At 51.5% G+C, this 16,340-nt stretch overlaps 1 protein-coding gene across 1 annotated transcript in view; it reads left to right on the top strand.

Annotated features, from left to right (window-relative positions):
• The window catches only part of LGR6 (leucine-rich repeat containing G protein-coupled receptor 6), a 149,620-nt gene extending 134,581 nt beyond the window's left edge, over positions 1 to 15,039 (top strand). Inside the window, exons 13-18 of the mRNA XM_009320379.1 lie at positions 1,365 to 1,436; positions 3,067 to 3,138; positions 3,871 to 3,996; positions 6,148 to 6,308; positions 11,799 to 11,879; positions 13,802 to 15,039. Of these exons, the coding sequence (XP_009318654.1) occupies positions 1,365 to 1,436; positions 3,067 to 3,138; positions 3,871 to 3,996; positions 6,148 to 6,308; positions 11,799 to 11,879; positions 13,802 to 15,039 (1,750 nt within the window). The remainder of the gene's footprint in view (positions 1 to 1,364; positions 1,437 to 3,066; positions 3,139 to 3,870; positions 3,997 to 6,147; positions 6,309 to 11,798; positions 11,880 to 13,801) is intronic.
• The last annotated feature ends 1,301 nt before the right edge of the window (positions 15,040 to 16,340 follow it).

Here is a 16,340-nt window from a genome sequence, read left to right as displayed (position 1 = left end):
CTGGGAAATACGTTGGAAACAAGTCTGGTGGTGCATGGTGGTACAGCCTGGCATGCAAACAACTTAGGTGTGCCAGTCACCCTGCTGTAACTGCCAATGTGCAGGTTTTTACCTGCAACACACAGGTGGTCCCTTGCAGCTAAACATCCTTGAATTATTTTTCACTAGCTTGCTCCAATACCCCTTCTTCCCAAGCTCCACCTCTCCCACTCAGTGAGACCCCCAAATTTGTGCACAGAGCTTCCCATGGCCCTCACTTGAAATCTTAACTAGAAGTAGGAGCAATGTATTCTTGGCTACATGGGACATTGAGAAACCAGCAGTAGAGCAGATATGAGACCCTCAAGCCCCTGTCTCTGAAAGGTGACTGTGTGGCCAAATACCAGCTGAGAGATTACAGCCATCATGTGCAGGGCCTTGTGTGAGATGAGTCAGGATCACTTCCGAGTCTGAAGGCAGGTTAGCTATCCAACAAACACTCTGGGGAGTTGTAGGTAGAGCACTAGGCAGTGGCTGTCTCCCCTTGGAGAAGGTCACACATCGAGGAGACCACTTCTGCAGGTCTGGGAATTCATGATGGGCATTTTGCAGGAATTTTAAAAAATATTCACCGTTGTTCCACACTAGGGAAAAGAAAACTGAAAAACTATGAATGTTTCCTGCAAAGTGGATGCTTGGATCAGTTCTGGATGTCTCTCAAGAGGCATGGGGAGTGTATAGGTCAGTCAGCAAACACTGTGTCAGCTCTTACCCTGCTCCCTCCCCTATCCCAGGGAGTGCAGGAGGCTGCTGGAAGGCAGGTGTGCAGGGGCTGAGGCACTTTATGAAAATACACGTGGGCAGTTCCGATGGTGGGTTCAGCAACACATCAGGATACTTCTTCATGAAAAGCTGAGATGCCTTCAGCCCTCAAACTGCCTTCGTCATCACCAAGGCAAAGGGCAGCACCGTATAGCCCTTCCTGAAGGGTCACACAGAGCTGTTTGCTGACTTACCAGACCCAAGCTCTCCTCTTTTGCTCTGGACAAAGCATTTGCAGGCTCACGGTGGAGCAGAGTGGGAAATCAGTGTGGCTTTGGAGATAATGGGGCACCTTTAACCACTGCACATCAATGGCACCTTAATGTGCCATGATGGCATCAAAAGGAGAGGCTGTCTGAGCCCTGGAGCTGCCCATAGGACAGAATGGCTTTGAGCTGGTTTGTTGTTCATCCTGTTTACCCCTTGGAATGAGAGTAGGTCTCCCAAGTTCGAATGACAGCTTCCACTCTGACAGTTTGCATCTGCTGCCATGGGACAAAAATCCCTACAAAGTATGAGCACTGCCTTCAGCTATTTTCTCAAACCAGTTTCTGTTTTTTCAGTGGTCTCCAGCACAACAGGATCCATGAAATCAGAGCAGACACCTTTGTGCAGCTGATGGCCCTGCGCTCCATGTAAGTCTTGTCTGGCAGGGGGAATGACTGGGCTTTTTGCTGGGGGAAGGGGAACCGTGAGCACCCCGCCAGGCTGATGTGGAGTTTCCCAACCCCACTCCCTCTGCCTCTGATGGGAGGCTTTGCTGTCCAGTCCCTCTTCCACTTCCCCTTACAAAAGAACTGGGCACAAACCTTCTGCCTGGCTTCCCTTCTGCATGCAGACACACCCTGTAAATAAACTCATTACCCGCCAGGCATGCGGACACGCCACACCACATGCTCTAACCACACGCTGCAACTCGTATGTTGCACAGCACACATTATGGACACCTGCCTCCTAAATGCCCACGCAGACACGGACTTGTGGCAGGGATTTACCACGGTGTGCATGAGCTCTAGCACCTTAGTGCTTAGTGTAAGGACTAGCTCCTTACACATGCTAGTCCTGGAACGTCCGTGCAGACCATCCCATTTGATTTGGGACTGTCTCCCCACAACTCAAAAGCGTATGTTAGATGTATTACGTGCACACAAGCATGCACAATATCATACACGCATAATGACCTTGCAGTAGACAGCCCACTCAAGTGCTCGGCACCTTTGAGAAGCTAGTAAGGTTCTGCAGGGCATGATTCTCCCTGTGACATGTGGCAAGAGCCATCCAAGTGCTGATGGTCTTTATTTACTGTTCTGTTAGGAAGTGAACTGAATAGCACAAAAGTGTTTTCCCATGGTGCAGCAATTTGAGTGTCATTTAATAGGCCAGCATTCTAGAGATCCCATGAGTGTCGTGTACACCATGTTTGTAACTGCACAGGAACACTCACGTCTTACATGTAACGCTACAGACAAGTATGCAAATACGAGCATGCTGCTGCCACACTGTAGTCACACAAACATACAGCTGAGCGTGTAAGCTCTAGCATTCGGCTTTGGGTATGTTCTGGGTCCCTGTGGGAAGGATTCAACTCACCCAACTTTAGCCTTCTGCAGGAGACACACACATCTGGGCAGGCACCCCTGGCTCCCTTCAGAGCTGGAGAGAGGTAGATACATGTAGGAGACTGCTCGTGTAGCCAGCCTTAGGAGAAGAAATGCTTCTTGATATACAGGTTCCTCTCTGCTGATGACGGAGGAAGATGAGCCCTCTAGCTCGGATGGAAGCAGAGCTTATTGAGGAGCCTCAAGGAATCCTCCCCAAAAACAAGCCAACTGTACATGACAGGAGACACTCTTGGTTCGCCTTCCACACAGCTCCTGACCCTGTTTGCCCTTGCCTGGGCACCCAGTAGTGTGACCACATCAGGGATGCTCTGGCACTAAGGCATAACCTGTCTAATGCTCTGAGGTTTAGCATGTTAGCATTAAAGCTCCAAATTTACAGAAATGAACCCAAAAAGGAACCTTTCCCATTGGTCTCAGTAGAGGAGCTCCTGCAAGGCAAACTCTTGTGCCCTCTGTTAGAGACCACCCATATATAGACCCAAATGTATTTGTCTCCAGGGAGCTGCAAAGAGACAGAACTTGCTGCCGACCAAGGGGCTACAGATCCCACATTGGCTCACATCGAACCCCTTGACCAGGCCGGTGTCAGCAGCTTCACTGTCCTGCTCTGCACCCCTCTTACTGGCATGTCCTTGCCTTGCAGAGACCTGAGCTGGAATTACATCCAGTTTATTCACCCTGAAGCCTTTGTGACCCTGCACTCGCTCACCAAGCTGTAAGTTTCAATGGTATTTCTTTCACAGTGGGCCATGGACAGCAGGTATCTGAGGACCTCAGACTGACTCCCCAAGCTACGGGACACCCAGCATTTAGATATCAGAAGGGTGCAGTGCTGAGGTGCATGTCTCATGACATGGGCAGACCAAATCCCAAGCTTTCCTATCAATATTAGAGGGATGATGAGAGTGCAGAAGAGGCCATCTTCAAGATGGTTTCACCCTGAATACGTAAGCCAGTACCTCCGCTTTCGGACGCTTTCATACCTGCCTTCAATACCTTTATGAAAGATCAGCATGATAGACCATTTCAGCAAGAGTCATCATAGACCATCTTTGCTGGCTCTGGAGGGGTCCCCAGTCCTCAGCCCCCTCACCAAGACTCTTGGGTATTTTATGAGCTGGGAGCTGCAATCATACCTGCCCTATTATGGGGGAAGTGGTGGTGGAAGTGATACATGGGGCAGATACGTGCACAGGGAGGTAGATACCACCCAGAGCTTTAAGCGTGGGCATTAATCCCTGCCCCTCATTTCCTCCAGGGACAGCAGTATCAATCCATTTATCTCCAGAGGACCCTGGTCCCCGTGCAGCACCTAGCCCCATTTCAGCATCACATTTGAGGGAACAATCAAGGCAGGCAGCATGGCTCTCCAAGCCTCTGCTCGGCTGAGATACCACTAGCAGCAAAACCCTGACTGCGGTCTCCCTCTCTGCTTTCCCTTCATCAGGGACTTGACTGATAACCAGCTGGTCACGCTGCCTCTGGATGGTTTGGGTGGACTGACCCATCTGAAGCTCCAAGGCAACCCCGCTCTCTCCGAGCTCTTCACCAAGGAGAGCTTCCCCAAAATGAGGTACTGGTGGTGTTGGCTCTTTCACTTCTGGCGCTCAGCACAGCCTGTATTTGCTTATAGTAATCAGCCTCCTGTTTGCCTTGTTTATCTCATGCTTTCCTCCATCCTTTCAGGCCAATAGGTTGAGGAAGCTTCATCTGCTGCTAACGCGCCTCATCTTTTAAAGTCTTCCACGGGAGAGCAATGATGCGCTCCCGGGCCCGCTGCCCCCACCCCAGACACACACACAAGTGGAAAGCATGGAGCAGGCCCAGCTCAGGGCTCCTCTCAGTGGAAAACATTCCCAGAAGCCAGTCCTAGCTAACGACATCCAGCTTTCCTTCAGTAAACTCTGTTTGTGTGGCCGTGTCTTGTCTGCTATGGATTAATGAGGAGCCTGAAGGGGTCAAACTGAGCAAGACGAGGCTGCAAAAGGCTCGGAGTGCAGTGCTGCACTGCAGGCTCTGGCTCTCCTGACCCTCCCTCAGTGGTGGGTCTCCAGCGTGGCACCTGCCCTCAGGCTGAGGGGTGCCTTGCAAATTCCCCTGAGGTGAAGCCATCTTTTGCTTGGGTCTCCCAGGTAGTTCCTTTGGAGCCAAGGATGCATGAGCTGATGCTCCCACTTATCCAGTACAGGTTCCCCAGGCTGGAGCTTCTCAAATTTAGACACCCACTGCTGGGGTCACAGGCCACTGCACCAACATTGGCCTTAATAGCTCAGGTCCAAGGAAAAGTGTGGAGCTCTCACTTTGGTCTGCCTCAGCAGTGGTGCCTGCAGGGCTTTCTCTTCTGACTTTTTTGACTCATCATAGCTGGGATCTGCTGCATGACTGGTTTCCAAATGCAGGGGATACCAGAAGTTTCTGGAGGGCTTTCCACACCCAAGATGGCAGTCCCTTGTGCAAAGCGGGTCAAGTTCAGCACTTCCAGGGCATTCCTCCTCTAAACTAATTCCATTGACATCTGTGGAGCTGGTTTGGATTTGTACCAGAGAGACTGAGTCTGCAGGAATGGTTCATTGAATCACGCCAGGCGATGGACCCATTAACTTTTCCTAAATTTTGGGGTACTGCCATTAAGTAGTCTTATTCTTGGGGCATATGTCTGGAGGAATCATCTGAGAACAGTTCTTAGCCATCCTGGGAGGATCTGTACCTCCCTACCACTTTTCAATAATAGGATTTAATTTGGAGCTTATAACAGGAAGCAAGCTTGTATACAGAGTTTCCATAGCCTCCCAGGGCTCAGCCAGAAATGTTTGGGAACTTAAAACAAAAGCATATTTTTAGAATATAGAGTTTCACCATATTTACTGATCTTGTCAGAAGACCTTAATTGTCTGGAAAACCTGAGGTTCCTTTGCCTTCATCAGCAGTCTTCCTGACTTCCAGCAAAGAAGCAGGAGTTTGCTGTCTTTGAAGAAAATGCAGCTGCGGATTGATAGCCTGGTATTTCATCCAGATGATGTTCAGCTGCTGTTTAATTAACCTTGTAATACGTGCTATAATTAACAACAAAAAATTCTACTTTCAAGAAGAAATCAGACATATTAAAATAACTTGCTACACTTGAGAGACCTGAGATTTCCCTGCTGGAGCTGGCAGGGGTGAGCCACGGTCATGGAACTGGAGTTTGGAGGTGCTTCTCTGACCTTCAGCAACAAGCAAGGGCGACCTTGCACTTGCTCAAGCTCTCAGAAAGATTCTCACCTTGAACAAAAGAAAGGATGCCCAGCAAAAAATGGCCTTGGGGTAAAAAATGAAGACTCTACATGCACATGGCATATTGCCAAAGGGCATGGTAAAGAGAGGCTAATTCAGTCTGGGGAGAACTGCAGAAAGTTTTTTAGGAATTATCGAGGAACTTTAGTGCAGTTTCCAAATCTGGTGTTTGACAACATCCTATTGACAGACAGTGTCTTAAGCACCAAAAGTGGGGCAGTGCAGAGACTGGGGTGGTGGGGTGACTTGGGTCCACACCCAAGTGGGGTGACTTGGGTCCACACTCTGTCCTACATGGAGTCCTTCACTAGAGCAAAGTCCTGCTCCAATGTAACCATCAACTGATAGACTGGCTTGTGTCACATGTGGAAATAAAGCAAAAAGTGCAAAGCAATGGAGAGTCAGGTCATGGAGGTGACGCACCTAAAAATTCTGCTTTCCCCCTTTGCAGAGTCCTTGAGGTACCTTACGCCTACCAGTGCTGTGCCTATGGAAGCTGCAGCAGCTTCTTCAAGATGTCCAACCAATGGGAGGCAGAAGACATGAGCCCTGAGGAGGAGGATCCCCACAAGAGGACCATGGAATTGTTTCCAGGTCATGCTGATAATCACTGTAAGTAAACTGGGCTGAATGGTGATGCAATCCTGCATTTGCAGGAGTGGTCCCACTGCCAGCCATGGAGTTACATCTGCCTCAGGGAAGGCAGACTGATCCTTCTCCAGCTCTGGTGGCCAGTTGCTGTGAATGGGCTTCAATTAGTGTCACTGCCTTGGAGAAGGAGCTGATCTGGCGCATCCAAACCTTCACAATCTGACAGAAAGATCTGGCAGCCCTCAACAGGATGGACATGTATGCTAATTTGGCCTTGCTGACTACAGAGGGAGGCTACCCAAGCCACCTGAGCAAGGTGGCTGAGGTTATATGGGACAGCTTTTGGGCTTGGCATTAGGCTTCTGGGCAATACGGAGCCTCTGGCAGGACATCGGTCTTTGTTGGTACAACATACAGAGAATGGGCCCTAGGATTAATCTGAATTAATCTGAGTGAAGAAACTCGAAGGACTGGAACGTGCAGCTGGCTGGAGGTAAAGAGACCCATGTCCACACTCCTGTGCATATAACCTGATGCTACAGCAAAGGTCAGGGTTAGGTATGAACAAAAGGACACGTTTGGGGAATATGATGAGCTCAGCATGGGGGCTAGCCTATGCAGGGCAGAAGTTAAAGATGAGCAGCACCTTCTGTTCAAGAAGCAATTTATTCTGTGCTCCAAAATGCACTTCTGCATAGACCTCCATAAAATCTGTTGCACAAGGTCAGCAGACCTCCTGCACCCAGAGATTCACAGCACAACAGCAGCTCCAGGCAGAAAGCTGGTGTGATCCTTTTGCAAGGGAACCTCAGAATAATGTGAAGAAAAGCATGAGCTCTTTTGCTTCCTCTGTAACTGCTGGAGAGTGGAAATAGCATTTCAGGACACAGCTTGGATGCTGCATTTGTTTATATATTTGTGTAAACAGAGAGGCCACACGAACTTCCGAGGTCTGAAACGCCCTGTAGGCAAAACCACATCATGCTGTGTGTCTGTAGGAGATGGGGAGAGGGCTGAGTCCCTGAGGAGCACTTGACTCACCTGCTCCCAGGAGCACCGTGCACCCAGCTATAACCAGGGGCTCTGCAGAATCTCCTCCTGCATCCTAAGCAGGCAGGACTAGATCTGGAGCCAGATAGTGACCCAGCGCAGTTGGGTTTTCTGTGTTTCAGCAGTGGTGGGAGGCAGGCTGCCCAGACACTTTATGACACAGCCAGCGAGAGAGTCACAAGCCCTGCATCTCTGCTCCTGCCATCTGCCCTGCCCCAGTCCTTCACAGACTAAGAATAAGCTTTAGCAATGTAGAAAGTCCAACCAGAGGCTAGCAAGTGCGATTCCTACCAGCATGATGTGGCTCTTGGAAGCACGGTAGACTTGGTGGTTACACTGGGCCGACAGTACAGAGGAGCCATAAGTTACGGTCATTGCTGCAGGAATTTCTTCTCAGCTGGGTCAGTTTTTCCATCATTAATGCAGCCCATACTTTAACAGTCCTTGTGCATATAGTTGGGGTGTTTGCCCAGCAAATTACAGCATCTGTGAAAAGACCTGGTTTGCAACCAGGGACCATAGTACTGCTTACAGACCTGCTCTTGCTGGGCACCAAAGCATTTGATGTCTCAAAGGATACTCTCTCCTGGCCCAGTCAGCAGATCAATACCTCCCACAGGCTCCCAGGCCTCCAAGCCAGTCTCAGTCTCATGGATTATATGTGTGTTCATGAGATATTAGGACCAGAGGGGAATGCTGAGTGATTCTAAGACGTGCCAGATGACACTATTAGCAGCTCATAAAGGCCCACATTTTCAGATGTTAAAGCACTGGGTTTGTCTGAAATATCAAACCACAGAGGTGCAAACGTGAAATGCACAAGAATGTCCTGCCTCACTATGCGCAGCTTTCACAGACAGCTCTCCTTACCATTCAGCGATGCATGGTCTACTCTTGACGATGAGGGTTTTGTGATATTGCTATTTTACTGAATTAATTGTTGCTTTATTTCTACTCCCAGTGCTTCCTTTCTGATGGCCACCAGGGGTATTTAGCTGTGTTATATGAATTTTGTAACACTTCCTCATTAAAGAGGAAAAAAGCTTCCAAACATTCCTTCCATGCGAAAGATAAAGTGGTCTCATTAAGAGAAAATAACTCGGGGCTCTGTCCCTGCAGTGTACAGCCAGGCTCATCAGGGCGCTTGGATGCTGTGGCAGAACTTGTGAGAGGGATGGGCACGCTTCCAGATAGCCATGTCCTCTCAGGCTTGCGTAGTGCTTCTAGGAAGGGACTGAGGAACCCTTTACAAACAAGTCTGCGGAACCTCACAGCCGGGTGGTGAAAGGCGACTTGTCCCAGGCAGCAATGTAGGGGGGAGAAATGGGTCCCTGGTGGCACAGCCCTGCTCCAGCAGCCAGCCAATGCTGCCTCCCGCAGCGTGTCCCGCTCCCGCATCCAGCACCCATCCCTCAGCTGAGCCCCGCGCCCAAGGGACCATCTGACTTCAGCCACAGAGTGCACATGGTGCCACGGACCCCAGGGCCAGCTCAGCTCTTTCCCATCCTCCCAGGGCCCCAGATGCCTGGGAACCCCCCGGAGACCACCAAAGTGTGTCCATTCGCATCTGAGTAGCGGTCACCCGAGGCCCAAAGGAGTGTGGTTAGTGCGTGTCTCATCACTGTCACCTTGTCACAACAGACATTTAAGGTCCCGTTTCCGAAATTTTTGGTGCTTGGGATATGCCTTGGATTATAACTGGCGGCGTTTAGCAGATACCCCCTGCCCCAGGCCCGTCCCGTGTGGCTGGGCAGCAGCCCAAAGATGGCTCAGGGGCTTGTCACACAGACATCACAAAACACTCCCCGGCAGCTCGCTCCTGCCACCCTCCTGAAACTGGCTGCAGAGGGAGGACAGGCAAAGTGCAAGTACCACCATTGCCACGAGGCACTTCCAACACAGTCCCAGCACCCCCCTTGGGGACCACTGGTTTGAGGATAGAAAAGGATGTATTTACTTACGAGCAATGTTTGCAATAATGAAACAAAGCTATAGAAAGCGAGAACACACTTGTATGGTTATCCTCGACAATAGGACACTGCTTTACCCAGTCCAGCACCTCCATTAGCTTGTAAAGCTGACTAATTAATTTTTGCAACCATCCAGCAAACTCTGGAGGGTCCTTAGAGCTACACTTTTCCTGCTTCTGTCATTCAAGAAGGCTACCCAAGTCCCCCAGAAAGCACCTGCCCAGGCCCCTTGCAGCCACCCATGCCCTACCTCTGAGGTAGAGCGCAATTATCTGCAAACCCCGCGTGGGGACTGCCCTGGGTAAGGCAGACAATACAAAAGGGGAAGAAGCATCCAGCCCAATGTTTTTTGTTCTACTCCTTCTCCAGCAATTCTCCTCCTCTCCCTCCCACTTCTGTGTTTGTACAGCCAACTGGAAACCATTTGCCATGGAAAGGGCCCTTCTAGCAAAGTGTTTTTTTCCATAAGGCCTCAGAAAGTGGAGATGTTTTAGCAAAATTCAAATAAATAAGGACTACTTCAAAAACAATGCAGTCTGCCTTGCTAGAACACAACAGCCATTTTCTTTTCTCTATAGTTCCCAGGCTGGGAGAAGTACTGATTTCGAGCAGAGAGAGGTACATTTTCTGCTTTGAATCCCACTGTGCTGGCCAAGGATTGCTTTGCAATTCACACCTAGCTCAGTAGTCCAGGCAAAACAAAAGATCGCTGCCTTTACCTCATGCAAATCTTTAACCTATGCTTAAAAGCAGCCTCTGTGCATTCTGGCCCTTTGAAGAAAAAAGGGATGGGGGCAGATTACACTTTAACACTACCATGGTTTGGGTGGCAGGGGGGCAGAGAAGGTACAAGTCTCTGCATTGATTTGCGTATCGTGACTGCACATCACAGCCTCCACGCTGTGGATGGAAAAGACACTGGAGATTTATAAGACTATAAAATACAAGGAGGAAATATTTTTCCATCCCACTGTGAGTGTTTTCTTGCCAGACTCCAAAGCAGCAGTAATATTTCAACTCTTATACAGACAGATTTTTTAAATGGCATTTTTTTCCAAAGCTCACTGAAGCCGAGAAAGCCACAATGCTTGTCAGGAGCCACTAAAGATAGCATGTTATTTCTCATCATTCTTTAATCAAATAATCACAGTTGCATTTTCAAACACAAGCAGGGAGCAGACCTCATGAGAGGCACCATTTCTAAGCAGAATAGGCAACTAAATCCCACTTAGGTTAGCCATATCTTCAGCATTGTGGAAACTAGCCTTCCTGGCCAGTGTCTGAGCTGCCAGCTGCACACCTGGGCACCAGCATCCATCCGTATCATCCAAGGGAGAGTTCATCCCACAGCCACAGATCCAGCTCCCTGGCTATCGGGTTGCAGCAAGCACAAAACACGTCCTTTCCCCTTCCTCCCGCCCATAGAAAACCCTCCGGAGGTCTCCACTGGGAGCAGAAGGCTGTGCTTGTGCCATGGGTGGGGATGGTGCAGTGGGACAGCAGCTGTTCTCACTGTGTCCCAGCGCTGTGAATCAACGGTAGTTTAAGATGAACAAGGAACAAAGCAGAAAAGCATGTCTTGGATTAGATTAAGAGGATGCCATTCTCCTTGGTGATGACCTACACCTACATGCCATCGAAAACACAGTTGAGGTCTCAGCCCCTTTCTCTTCCAGCAGCTTCTCCTTCAGCCAGGGAGTCTCTGCCCGACCCTCAGGGAGCCCAAGCCTGGCTCAGGGTGCAGCTGCCAGAGTGATGGAGAAGCTGGCCCAGCAGGCTGGGCTCTGAGGGCAGTGCAGTCTGGTTGCATAAACCCCACGGGATCCAAAGTCTGCAGGCATGGGCAATCAGTCTGCCTTTAAGCAAACCCAGGACTGGGAACCTCCAGGGTTAAAAACAAGGCACCACAGTCCCAAGAAATCATAGGACATAAAATAAAGCAATAAATGTTGGGTTCTCTTGTCTTTTTGCTTCTGAGCCGTTTGGTGGTGGTTGTTGACGAAGAATTTCTGCTGCAAGTAGAAGCTAATGGCTCTCTTTGAACAAAGCTCCGAAGTCCTTGTTGATGAACTAACACTGGACCAGGCCTGCCCAGAAAGCTTCCATTTAGAAGATGCATTTGAAGGCTTTGTTTTCTGTAACCACATAGGCTAGAGTATTTCTTTATTTTCAATAAAGCATGCTGGGAGGAGGGATCTGCAGTCACACAACTCTGGGATCTGGGGCTCTTACACTTCAAATGTTGGGAGTAACCTAAAACAGAGGGGTTGGCCACATTGCAACCCACCAACGTTTAAAAGACCTTCTCCCTCTACAGCAGTGACTGCAGGGGACAAACTGGACACCAGCAGCTACTTTGAACCTGTGGGCTGGGAACTGGCTGGAAAAGTCTGGGTTGAGGACACGCAGTGGGAAAAGCTTCTGGCCCATCTAGCCCTGATGGCCCTGCTCGTTCTTCTCTGAGCATCATTTCTCATTGTTTTCTCCCCAGACGACCTAGATGCAGATGACCTCCAGCTGGACCTTGAGGAATCAAAGCTGCACCCCACTATTCAGTGCACGCCAAGCCCCGGTGAGCAGCCAGGGAAACCCTTTGAACACAGCTGGGATCCATTGAGCTTCTCTAAATCCCCAGGATCCCACGACCCTTCCTGCAGTGTCTCACAGATGTGCAGATCAGAACCCTGAATGGTTGTGCTTTGGCCAAACTGGGGACAAGTGAGGAGCTTCCTTCTCCCACTCAGATGTAGCTGCCCCCCTGTGAGGAGAGGACAAGGTCATGGTAACCCTGACCAGGAGTCCCAGGTATCTCCAGCTCCTCCATCCACCAACCTGCCCGCAGTCAGACTCTTGGCTCTCAAGAAGTTCCTGTTCCCTTGCAAGACTTAGACTTTGCTTTGTCCCAGCCAGCCCAGAATATTGCATGACAAGATCTTGTCCTTGATCTCCCGATCATACTTGCAGCACTGCAAACTGCAAGGCTATTTTACTCTGTTTCCTGAGAAAGGGAGAGAAGGGAGGTGCTGGACTGCACCTAGCCACTTTCTCCTTACTTCCATCAAAAACATCCCAGCAGCCACAGGCTGGCTGGGACACAAGGAAGCTGCCTTCTGATTTTGTCCCCGTTCACAGCTCAGTGGTGTCCTACACAAGCACAGCTGAAGGCTGGAGAGGCCTGGCTCCATCCAGGCAGCTGTGGGACACTGGCAGGGATGGAGTTTTCGCCACTTTTCCCACTGAGTTTGCTGCAAAACAGACAAGAAGGAACAAGATTTTAGCAGAGGGCATGCCCTGCTGCCTGGGTACAGAGGTGGTGGCTCTCTGAGGAAAGTCAGCCAAAGACCTCCACCCCCTTTGAGCTGAACAAGCTTTCTCAGTTTCCTCTAATTTCTTTTGCTCTCTACTGCCTAAAACTTGGCCCGTCCTGTTTCTGTTTTTGCTGAGCTCCCACCCTGAGCCCCTCACTGTAACATCTGAACCCCTCCCAGAGGCAACTGTCTCTCATTGCACTGTCTCTCCCCGCTCTCTTCTTTTTCCTTTGGCAAACAGCATCCACCACCAGTCCCCTTTTTACCCCTCCATGACCTTCCCTTCTCACTCCCCCTTCTCCCCATGTCCACCCTCCACCATTCTTTCTCCTGACATCCTCCCATGTTCTCCTTGCCCAGGCCCCTCTGTCCCTTCCCTGCTCTTCCTCCCCGCCTGCTGTCTCTCCCTCCTGCTCTAACACTTCATCTCACCTTGGCCATCCCCTCCATGCAGAGGTCATTCATGCAGAAATAATAAGACACCACTTAGCCAAGGCCTTGAGTGTAAGGGCAGAGGCTGGCAATGTCAGAGCATCCTGCCATCTCTCACACATCTCCACACCACTAACTCCAAGATCCCAGGGGGTACGTGAGAAGGAGCAGCTAATGGCAGAGTGGCCCAAATGCCAGGCTGACACCAGGAGTGTTAATGGGTCTGGAGTCCCACAGAAATGTGGGGCATTATGGTCATGAGTTCCTTTGGACAAAGGCCCACATGGAGCTCAGACTCTGCCCCCCTGAACAGCATAGGGCAGGTGGAACATGAGAGCAAAAAGGCTTTGCCACGCATACGGTCATGGGGTGGCAATGCAAGGCCCCAACCTTTTTACATTTTAGGAGCTCTGATAAGTTTGCCATTTCTCACATTTCACATATGACCTCTCCCTGCACCTCGTTTCTGCCCTGGACAAGATCTGAGAGGAGGCCCTGGTCAGCATGCCAGAGGCACCCCAGTGTGGGGACAGGAGCACAGGGGAGCTGGGACAGAGCCAAGAGGCAGCACTGCTGCCATTCCGCTGCAGAAGAGGGCAGGCAATGTTGCACGCTCCTTTCCAGCCCTCAGCATTCAATAGGCAAGGGGCTGGCGGGGACAGGAGAGGGCTGGGACCTGGCCGCTGCTCCAGACAGCACCACTAGAGCAGAGTGGTATATTCTGGGTTTAACTTTGGGGTTTGTTTTCTTCCAGGTCCCTTCAAGCCTTGCGATCACTTGTTTGAGAGCTGGATCATCCGCCTGGGAGTCTGGGTCATCGTTCTGGTCTCAGTGCTCTGCAATGGGCTGGTCATTCTGGCTGTCTTTGCCTCTCCCAGCTACCTCTCTCCAGTTAAGTTCATCGTCGGCTCCATAGCTGGAGCCAACATGCTGACTGGCATTTACTGCAGTATGCTGGCTCTCGTCGATGCCCTGACCTACGGCCAGTTTGCCAAATACGGCGCCAGATGGGAGACCGGCGCAGGCTGCAGGGTGACGGGGTTCCTGTCAGTGTTTGCCTCCGAGGCTGCCATCTTTCTGCTGACATTGGCTGCCGTGCAGTGCAGCATTTCAGTCTCCTGTGTGCGGGCCTATGGAAAGTCACCCTCCTTAGGCAAGGTCAAGGCTGCTGCCTTTTGCTGCCTGTTGCTGTCCTCTGTGGCTGCCATTTTGCATCTCTTCTCCATTGGGGAATATGGAGCATCCCCTCTCTGCCTCCCGTATCCCATCCCAGATGGGAAACCCACCACCCTGGGCTTCACTGTGGCCTTGGTGATGACAAACATGCTCTGCTTCCTGACTATCACGGGCACCTACATCCGACTCTACTGCAACCTGCTGAAGGGGGAGTTCAGCGCTGTCTGGGACTGTGCCATGGTCAAGCATGTGGCCTGGCTGATCTTCACCAACTGCCTCCTCTACTGCCCAGTGGCCTTCCTCACCTTCTCCTCCACACTCAACCTCTTCCTCATCACCCCAGAGGTCATCAAATCCGTCCTCCTTGTGGTCCTGCCCCTGCCCGCCTGCCTGAACCCCTTGCTCTACCTGCTCTTCAACCCCCACTTCAGAGATGACCTCCGCCTGCTGAGGCAGAAGAGCCAGGACAAGGGGAGCTACCCCCAGTCCTGCGGGGTCGATGACATGGAGAAAAGCTCCTATGACTCCACACAGGCTCTGGTGAGCTTCTCTGACATCGACCACATATTCGAGACACCTGATTCCCTGGGAGTGCACCCCATCCTCGACAGCTACAGCTTCCCCTCCATGATGCTTGTCCCCTGCCAGCAAAGGGTGGGCACCAGGGGGAAGGAGCGGGGCTTCTCTGAGCATTGTCCCTGCCTCAATGACAGTGAGGTGCTGATCGCTTCAGAGAGTCGAGATCCGGCTGGCAGCAGTCTCCGTATAGCCTTCTTCCCCTCCCCACCCACGCCGCCCTACACATCTCACTTATAAACCTCCTCTGAGTAGCCGTGCCAAACAGCCCCACACCACACACTGAGGGCCAGCCCCAGCGCTGGGTGGCCAGCAAGGTGACAGCAGGCTGCTCCATGTAAAGCACCAGTACAACCCATCTACCCTCACCCCTCATCATATCTGCCTGGGCAACCGGCACCGCTCTGCCAGCTGCCACTTGCCTGGAAGGGCTCTGACTGAGCTCCAGATACTCAGGGCTGGCCATGGGAGGAGATAAACCCTCTGCGCAAGTGTTTCCCCTGCTAGGGACTGCCTGGGAGAGATCCCCACCAGCTCAGGAGATGGGTCAGGGAGACCCTCCTCCTCGTCATCCTACAGCATCGCAAGCCGGGAGGAGCCTGCAGCAAAGCCAAGCATGTCTTCTCAAGGCAGAGATGTCTTAGCAAGCAAAAGCCATTGCTCTGTGGCAGAAACACATGGAAATGGCTGACTGCAGTGATGTGGCCACCCATAGGGACCTCAGGCCTTGTCCTTCAGGGTCCTCCGCAGGTCCCACAGACCCCTGGAAATGAGCTTGTGTCTGCCCCACGCCATCGACTGGAAGAGCAGAGGAAGTGGGTTAAAAGCAGTGTATCCATGTGTGCACCTGAGGTTTGGACCACCTCCATTTTGGGAGGCTCCGCTTCATCCACTGGGAGCCTCATGGGTTGGGCAGGACCCCCACTTTCAGATGACACCAGGAGCTGGGGATGCTCAGCCCCTCTTTCAGTCTGGCCCACAGTGTCTAACAAGGGGTCTCTGAACCCTAAGGCAGCCAAATCCAAACGCCTCCCCCGAGAAATGTACGTGCTTTGCCTGAGGTCACTTGGCAGCACCTGGCCAGGGTGCCCAAGGGAACACTGGGCTCCCTCCACCTTCATCACTCCTTCCACCTTCGCATGCTGCAGCACACCTGGGACACTCCTGCCTACAGCCACCTGGCTCCGAGTCAGGCTCAGCGAAAATGGGGCCTGGCTCCCTCACTGCTCCCAAACCTTACTCCTGGAAGAGGCTGTAGGTTCTTGGGTACATGTCCTCCATGCAGAATAGCCGGTTTGGGGGCTGCATTTGCCCTCCCCTATTTTAAGGGCAGCTCATGTAGAAGGAGGGAACAGAAATCAGCCTTGTGGGATGATGGCATCAGGAGGACACAGGCCACTGGGAACAGTCTCAAATTCACTCCCTGCAGCTCAGGGATCTCCCAAATCCATCCTCTCCATCACAAACCCTCCCACTGCCACCCAACGCAGCAGGAAGCCCGCGGTCAGAGCTCAGGCCCTGGGCAAAGCTTTGGTTCTGCT

This window comes from Pygoscelis adeliae, unplaced genomic scaffold (genome assembly GCF_000699105.1).
Source record: "Pygoscelis adeliae isolate BGI_AS28 unplaced genomic scaffold, ASM69910v1 Scaffold343, whole genome shotgun sequence".
Taxonomy (NCBI): domain Eukaryota; kingdom Metazoa; phylum Chordata; class Aves; order Sphenisciformes; family Spheniscidae; genus Pygoscelis; species Pygoscelis adeliae.
The sequence above is the reverse complement of the archived record's forward strand: the minus strand, read 5'-3'. Positions and strand labels throughout refer to the sequence as shown.